At 42.1% G+C, this 8,739-nt stretch overlaps 1 protein-coding gene across 1 annotated transcript in view; it reads left to right on the forward strand.

Annotated features, from left to right (window-relative positions):
* DNAI3 (dynein axonemal intermediate chain 3) overlaps positions 1-7,871 on the forward strand; it is a 79,295-nt gene extending 71,424 nt beyond the window's left edge. Inside the window, exons 21-22 of the mRNA XM_004369145.2 lie at positions 2,158-2,280; positions 7,401-7,871. Coding sequence (XP_004369202.1) covers positions 2,158-2,280; positions 7,401-7,532 — 255 coding nt within the window. The 3' untranslated portion in view covers positions 7,533-7,871. The remainder of the gene's footprint in view (positions 1-2,157; positions 2,281-7,400) is intronic.
* Positions 7,872-8,739: the final 868 nt, after the last annotated feature.

Genomic DNA, 8,739 nt, shown 5'->3' on the forward strand with positions numbered 1-8,739 from the left:
GGAGGAAGACTCATTAACAACCTGAGTTATACAGCTGACACAACCTTGCTTGCTGAAAGTAAAGAGGACTTGAAGCACTTACTGATGATCAAAGACCACAGCCTTCAGTATGGATTACACCTCAACGTAAAGAAAACAAAAATCCTCACAACTGGACCAATAAGCAACATCATGATAAACAGAGAAAAAATTGAAGTCGAGGATTTCATTTTACTTGGATCCACAATCAACACCCATGGAAGCAGCAGTTAAGAAATCAAACGATGCATTGCATTGGGAAAATCTGCTGCAAAAGACCTCTTCAAAGTGTTAAAAAGCAAAGATGTCACCTTGAAGACTAATGTGCACCTGACTCAAGCCATGGTATTTTCAATCGCTTCATATGTGTGCAAAAGCTGGACGATAAATAAGGAAGACCAAAGAAGAATGGACACCTTTGAATTATGGTGTTGGCAAAGAATATTGAATATACCATGGACTGCCAAAAGAACAAACAAGTCTGTCTTGGAAGAAGTACAGCCAGAATGTGCCTTAGAAGCAAGGATGGCGAGACTATGGCTTACATACTTTAGGTGCGTTATCAGGAGGGATCAGTCCCTGGAGAAAGACATCATGCTTGGTAGGGAAGAGGGTCTGCGAAAAAGAGGAAGACCCTCAACAAGATGGATTGACACTGGCTGCAACAATGGGCTCAAGCATAACAACGATCATGTGAATGGCCCAGGACCAGGCAGTGTTTTGTTCTGTTGTACATAGGGTCGCTATGAGTTGGAATTGACTCAATGGCACCTAACAACAACATATATATATGCCAAAACCAAACCCATTGCCATCGAGTCAGTTCCGATGTGTATATATATATATGTATATATATATGTATATACACACACACACACACACACGCACACACACAACCAGTATTAAATACATAGATTGCAATCTGTTTGCAAGTCCTAACAGAGCTTAGTTACCAGAAGGCAAAGAGCTTTCTTTCCACTGGTTGCCTTCCCCAAGGTCTCTGCAGCCTTTCCTGCAGCTGTTCTTATGCCCACACAGTACACCCTCCATGACACCAGGCGCTCACCTCTGATTCCAGTCCCTTTAGCGTCTACATTGATACCCTCATCTGGGTTTTCCAAGTTTGGTTGATGACATGAAACTTTCCTCCAGCTTAGAAAAAGAAGGAATAAAAGGGATAAAGGCAATCCCTGAACATTTTTCTTTGAAGTTACAACTTTTTGCTGCTCTCTTGTTCCAACCCCACTCCCTTCCTGGCAACCTCCGATTCACAGGGCCCTAAACCTTTGCACGATAGCCTGCAAATTCCGCTGGTAGTGGGGCCATGGGCCCATGAACCCTGTTCTTCCCTAATACCGCTAGTTACCTGTATTACAGGTAGTCATAGCTTAAATGTAAGTACCACATTTGATGCTACTTGAATTAAAAGACCACCAAAAGTTTCTAAAGCTAAAAATGGACTTTCTCTTACAGCATATCATCGTTTTCCCAGTGCTTAGAATGAAACCTGTTGCTGTCAAGTCAATTCTGACTCACAGTGACCCTATAGGACAGTAGAACTGCACCATAGATTTTCCAAGGAGCAACTGGTGGATTCGAACTGCTGAGCTTTTGGTTAGCAGCTGAGCTCTTAACCACTGTGCCACTAGGGCTCCAGTGCTTAGAATAAGTACTCAATAAATGTTTGTTGAACTGCCCTGAAATCATGCACAATCCAGGGCCCAATTTCCCTATGCAATTACATTTTAGACTGCAATTCAAAATCATCTTAATCATAACATCAAGCAGTCCCTGCTTTTAACAGCCATGAAGACAAGCCAGAGCTATGACAACTTTGAAGGGTTTCTTTTTGCCCAGCATTGCCAAAAATATTAGAAATCCTCACAAATCTGAAAGAGATAATGGGGAATTTGGAAGCCACTTTATCAATCATAGATCTGCAAAGGCATCCTCTCTGAGATTTAGACAGGCAATTAAAGTGAACAATTTCCAAATTACATTCACCTAAAAGGTTAACAGTATCCCAAACTAGGTAATCTACCTAATTAATTACCAGCAGCAGGAATCCCAACAGAGCCTTGTGAAGAACATGAGGCCTTCCGCATGGGTTACCCTCTCATGGGCCTTTGTTTCTAACAGATAGCAAGTGTTAACTACTACTTTGAAAGAGAAGTCAAGCATCTGGAATACGTGGAGCAGCGCAAAAAAATTCGTGAGCAAGAAAAGCAAGAAATGGATCTGGAAACTGAGAAGAAAAAAGCTGTAAGTTAAATTTCAGAAACGGAAGTTGCTTTCCTCTAATGCCAGTGGTTATGTGTTTGATTGGCTTATTCCATAGTTTTAATGGAAAAGTAATACCTTTTCATATTCTTCCTTTGGTCTCGTGAGCGTCAGGAGGGCATTTCTCTGGTCCTAGCTCACCATGTGTGAGAACTACCAACGGGACAACTAGCAAGATTTCATCCAGTTCTTTTCTGGAATTTTCTCTATGACTTCCTTGGGTATAGATACAATGATTCAACATTTGAATGCTTTACTATATAGAATTTTAACATCCAGGGAATAATGTATTAAAACAGATAGTATAAAAGGAGTAAAATATAGAGTCAAGACAAGAGGGCCACTCACTAGCTATGAGACCTGGAGCAAGGCTCTTATCCTTGCTGAGCTTCCACTCTCTCAGTTCAACACGGGAATAATAATAACTACCTTTTAGGGTTACTGTAGGGCTATCTGTTAAGAAACCTGACAAATAGTTAGACTTTCATTAAATGGTAGTTAGTGTAACTAACTATATATATATGAATTTTACTATAACATAGTATATTGGATCTTCAAAATTTGAGACAGAGGTGAATTTATGTAAGACACATCTATCTGAAACTCAGGAGCCCTGGTGGCACAATGCTTAAACAATCAGCTGCTAACCAAAAGGTTGGCAGTTCGAACCCACCAGCTTCTCCGTGGAAGAAAAGACCTGGCGATTTGCTCCCATAAAGATTTCAGCTTGGGTAACTCTATAGGGCAGTTCTACTTTGTCCGGTAGGGTCTCTGTGAGTAGGAATCGACTGGATGGCACACAACAACAATATTAAACTATCAAAAAGGAACCTAAAGCTCTATATTCTCCCCTCGCCCTCTTCTCAGCATCTTTCTGTTTGATACGAATTGTCACTCTGTGGATCTTCCCTTACTCATCTGGAATTTGGGGCCTTTAAATATTCTGTGAATTCATACTTCTCTCATTGTCTTAGTCATCTAGGGCTGCTCTAACAGAAATACCATGAGTGGATGGCTTTAACAAAGAGAAATTTATTTCTTCACAGTAAAGTAGGCTAAAAGTCCAAATTCAGGGTGTCAGCTTCAGGGGAAGGCTTTCTCTCTCTGTCAGCCTTCTAATCAGTGTTCCCCCGGACTAGGAGCTTCTCCACGCAGGGACCCCGGGTCCAAAGGACGCATTCTGCTCCTGGCACTACTTTCTTGCTGGTATGAGGTCCCCCAACTCTCTGCTTTCTTCTCTTTCCTTTTATCTCTTAAGAGATAAAAGGTCGTGTAGGCCACACCCCAGGGAAACTCCGTTTACATTGGATCAGGGATGTAACCTGGGTAAGGGTGGTGTTAAAATCCCACCCTAATCCTCTTTAACATAAAACTACAATCACAAAATGGAGGCCAACCACACAACTCTGGGAATCATGGCCCAGCCAAATTGATACACACATTTTGGGGGGGACACTCATTCTCACCTGATGTTCATTCAGTCCATATGTCTACTTCTCTCTTTCTTGTTTATTTGAATCTGTTGCTTATCCCTCCCTTGAACTTTTGTCACCAGCAATGTCATCATTGGTTTTTTCTCTAGTTTCCTTATAGCCAAGTATCTAACATCTTCCAACATAATTATTCACGTAAGACCCTAGGTCTCAATTAAAGCACCAGCATGTGGAAATATTTTAATGCACTATGTTAGCAAATATATTAACATTATCCTTTATAGATAGATACTAATTAGTGTTATAAAGGCAGAGGGCCGCCTTTCAAAAGAATTGTTTAGTAATGACAAAGTATAAAAGAATACCAATTAATTAGCTTTCATTGTTTTCTCTTGCTACAAACAAATTGGTCTTGGTTTGCTTTTTTGCACACCCACAGACATTGGTTGAAATTCTGTTGGATAATCTGCCACCCTTCCCCTACCCCAGCAATTATCTACAATTATTATGTTTAAATACCACACTGCCTATTCCTCATTAGCTGCATCAGTGGGAGCAAGTAGAATTGTGGATAAATAATCCAAAATTAATTTGCATGTGAAATACTTTTAAACCACCCAACTATTATAATACTGTATTATGCGTTCTGCTTTCCAAAATTTTTCCTTTTTGTAACTTCATTTCCATTTGACGTCGTACCCTCTTCTAAGTAGAGCTATCATTTCTCAAAATTTCTCTGGAGCTAAATCTTGGATAAATGAACAAATTTAAAAGGGTTCCTCTGCTGCATTTAGAATATGAAAAAGACCACAAAGAAAAAACAACCGTCATTAGTAAGAAATATTTCCTTATAAGCAACTGGTGATAAAGGGGAAGGTGGGAATAATAACTGTAGCAACCTCAGAGGATGCAGTGGGGATTAAACGAGTTAAGAAATTTACAGCACTGGCGGCAAAATGGTTAAGCGCTCGGCTGCTAACGGCAAGGTTGGCGGTTGGAACACACCCCGAGGTTCCATGGGAGGAGGGCCTGGCAATCTGCTTCCATGAAGATTACAGCCTAGAAAACCCTATAGGGCAGTTCTATTCCGTCATGTGGGGTCACTGTGAGTCAAAAATCGACTCAACAGCACACAGCAAGAGAGTAACTGGCACATACAGAGTGTTAGTAAGTGTTCGCTGTTAGCATTTTCACAGAGGATGTGAGAAGACCACACATCTATCCCGCAGGGCTAGATGTTCTGAGTGCCCACCAGTGCCAGGCATTAGGCTGCACACTTCAACCAACAGATCCCTAGCAACCATATACCTGCCTCTTTGTAAACATCAGACCTGATATAGCTCGCTTCTTGATGCGTAAGAGTAATACACTCTAACAGCATCTGAAATGGGAATTTCCCTAACAGGAGTTTCCGCTGAAGGCACAAAGGTGGGGAAAGTAGTTGCCACATAACCCCACAAGCTACACCATCTATAAAGGATTTCAAAGAGGGGAGGAAGAGGATGTTCAAAAGAATTCTGCACCCTCTAGTCAATCCCCCAGCCTCCAGGCTACATAAGGGAGGCAGGAGTTACAGGGAAGACGGCTGCAAGAGGAATTTTTTTTTTTTGAGAGACAGGTGTCAGAGGGCCGTGGATTCCCCGCTCCCCCTTCCTGGATACATCAGACTTCATAAGGAGACCTTCCGGGGAACCACTGCTCGAGAGAGGCTTGTTCAGCAGCAGAAATCCAAGAGCCACGTGTTACCAAGGAACCAGAGCAGAATGTGGGGGAGAGCTAGGAACCCAGTGACTAGGTCTGGCTCTTTCCTGGAAAGCCTGCAGGCCAGAGACTGGCTTACACTGTCCTGACAGCAGCGTGTGGAGAGAGGCTGGTGGAGCAAGGAGCGTCTCCTGATGGCAGAGAGGGGATGGCACGCTTTTCTGGGGGCCAAGGAGACCCCTTTGGAAAGTACCTGGGCTCAAATCAGATGTCCAAAAGAACTTTCTATCTGAGGTGAGGCAGATGAGCTGGGGGCGGGCCCATCAGCAGCCAGCCAGGACGTGTGGCTGACATCAGAGGCACTGCTGTGGGAGGGCCTGGATCTTTATAAAGACCTGAACCTGACACTATTCATAATACCTAAAAGTAATCGGAAAAGCTCTGGGATCTGCCACATATATTGCAAAGGACAGTGGATAGAAGGTTTTTTCTACTCTTACCATATCAAGTCTTGCTCTTTTTGTGAATTGGTTACATACTGCAGCTAACATGTATTAAGTGCCAGGCAGTATTCTGAGGATTTGACACGAGGGTTAAATACATGGTTCATTTAACCCTCACAATGCTATGAAGTGGATACTATTATTAGAGATGAGGAATATGAAAGTCAGAGATACTAAGAAAAGGGAAAGATAAGCAAACATATGGAAAGAATACAGCAGACGAAGAAGGGACTATCAATTACTGTGAAGTCTCAACGAAGGAAAATATTGTTTCAAAAGTATTCTCTAAAGAAACTAGAATGTATATTTTCACCAAAAAAAAAAAGGTCGAGAAGGGAGACGGCTGACATGTCGTGGGGTTGTTAACCAGTGTCATAAAACAATGTGTACTACTGTTTCATGAGAAACTATTTGTTCTGTAAGCCTTCACCTGAAGTACAATTAAAAAAAAAAAAGAAACTAGAATGAACGTTTAGAGTCCTAGTCCCCCTAATGGAACACACAAAGACAGAGCTTCGTGACACGGGAGCAGGGAGACAACAGGATGGGAGAGGGGACAAGAGGAGGAAAACCAAGACAACTACAAGGACGATACATCAAGACGGAAATGATTCCAAAGTTCATCTGAGAGAATAAACAGATGGGGAAAAATTCTGAAAAATCATAATGCCTGGGGGCTTGCCCTATCAGATATTATAATGAATTAAAATACCAAACTAATTCAACCAGATCGGCACTGATGCAAATACTGACAGATCAAACAACAGAACAGGTAGTCCTGAAATGACTCCTAGACTATGTAAGAACGTATTAATTCCTGAAGGAATCCTGACCAAACGATTATCCAGTAAGTGGTATTGGGTAAATCGGCTGCATAAATAAACTAAACCAGTTGCCATCCGGTCGATTCTGACTCATGGATACCTCATGTGTGCAGAGTAGAAAATGCTTCATAGGGTTTTCAAGGCTGTGACCTTTTGGAAGCAGATCACCAGGCCTTTCTTCTGAGGTGCCTCTGAATGGGTTTGAACTACCAACCTTTAAGTTTGCACCACCCAGGGACTTCTTGGCATCATAAACGTTCCCTTGTGTCTCTCCCCTGTCAGTGTGCTCCTTCCTCAGTAAGCGGCAGCACGCTCTGCTTTGAGCCAGGAATTGCAAGCCATCCTAGATTCCTTCCTTTCCCTGAGACCCCCACATGCAACTCAGCAGCAAATCCGTCTGCTCCCCCTCCAGGAGATATCTTGTATCTATTCACACTTGTCCACTCGGTTTCTGCCTTCCCCAAACAGAGCAGCAACTCCTCCCCCGACTGCAGCAAGAGGTACCCTCCTGCCCTCCCACCCTCCTGCAGACTCCTTCCTGAGACAGCAACCAGGCCAATAGTTTAAAACAGACCCTGCTTGTCCTTTGGGATTTTCAGCTGTCAGGATTTTATAGGGATGTCTTGCTTTTTCTCCCCTAGAAAACCTATCACAAGTCAAAAGAACAATTGGAGGCTGAACTGAAAATGGACTACGACAATTATCTGGAACTGGAAAAGACCATCCTCATCAACCTCGGACTAATCAAAGTCTCAGAGAAGGACATCCTGTAGAAAATCGGACTAATCAAAGTCTCAGAGAAGGACATCCTGTAGAAAACCTTTCTGAAAGGGTGTTTGGGGGACTGTATGGGACTCCACCCCTCTTATCATTACTTTTTTACGGAACTAGCAAACTAAACATAACTAGATTTATGTATAAACGTAGGCCTTTATTTTATTGATATTGAAATTTTTGAATTTTAACAATAAGGTCTGTTTCCATTTTTGTACTAGGCTATTATTAGGCTGAATATGAAAAAATTTTATAATGACATTTTCATTTTCCTAAAGTAATACAGAGCTTCGTACATCCCCTCTAACTCCCACCCCTGCTATCCATTCAGAGGCCCTAATCCCAGACGGAAGTGAAATCAAACTTGGTTCCTAAGTATCAGATTGCTTTTGGTCACTCTCCAGCAAGTGCTCCCCTGGGCACTGGTGACATAGTAGTTAAGAGCTCGGCTGCTAACCAAAAGGCGGGCAGCTCGAATCCACCAGCTGCTCCTTGGAAACCCTATGGGGCAGTTCTATTCTGTCCTGTAGGGTCGCTGTGAGTCGGAATCGACTCAGTGGCAAGGGGTTTGGCTTTTGGGGGGCCACTGCTCAAACCGTAGGGCCATGTACTAAGCAAAATACTGGCAAATTGAACCCATGTATATTTTTTTAAAGGATAATACATAAAGATCAAGTTGGATTAATCCAGGAATGTAAGGTTAATTTAACTGCAGAAGTAATTATTGATTAATTATTGATCAATAATAATTGATTAATAATTATCGGTTAATAATTATTGATTGATGATTGATTAGAGGAGAGAAATGATGATGCCATCTTAATAGATACAGAAAAACATTTTATAAATTATTAAATTTATAAATCCTTAGCAAGGGAGCTTCCTTAATCTGATGAAGATACCTAAAACAATCCTACAACAAGCATCATACACAGTGGTGAAAACATGAAAACTTCCCTGGGCGATGAGGCAAAGACACGATGCCCGCCGTCACACCTTTTAGTCAGTATTGCACTGGAGGTTTCACCCGTGTAGGTACAAAAAGGAAACAGCATGTGAAACTGTCTGGGTTGCATAAGGGCTTAGTGTCTCTCAATAAGAGGTTCAGTGTCACAGGGAATAGATGGGAATGGGAGGGGTTATTGGGGAGAGGAGCAAGAGATGAGATGGAAAAGTAGGTTGGAGACAGATGGGAAAGCCTCTTGT

Source organism: Trichechus manatus, unplaced genomic scaffold (genome assembly GCF_000243295.1).
Source record: "Trichechus manatus latirostris isolate Lorelei unplaced genomic scaffold, TriManLat1.0 scaffold00003, whole genome shotgun sequence".
NCBI lineage: Eukaryota > Metazoa > Chordata > Mammalia > Sirenia > Trichechidae > Trichechus > Trichechus manatus.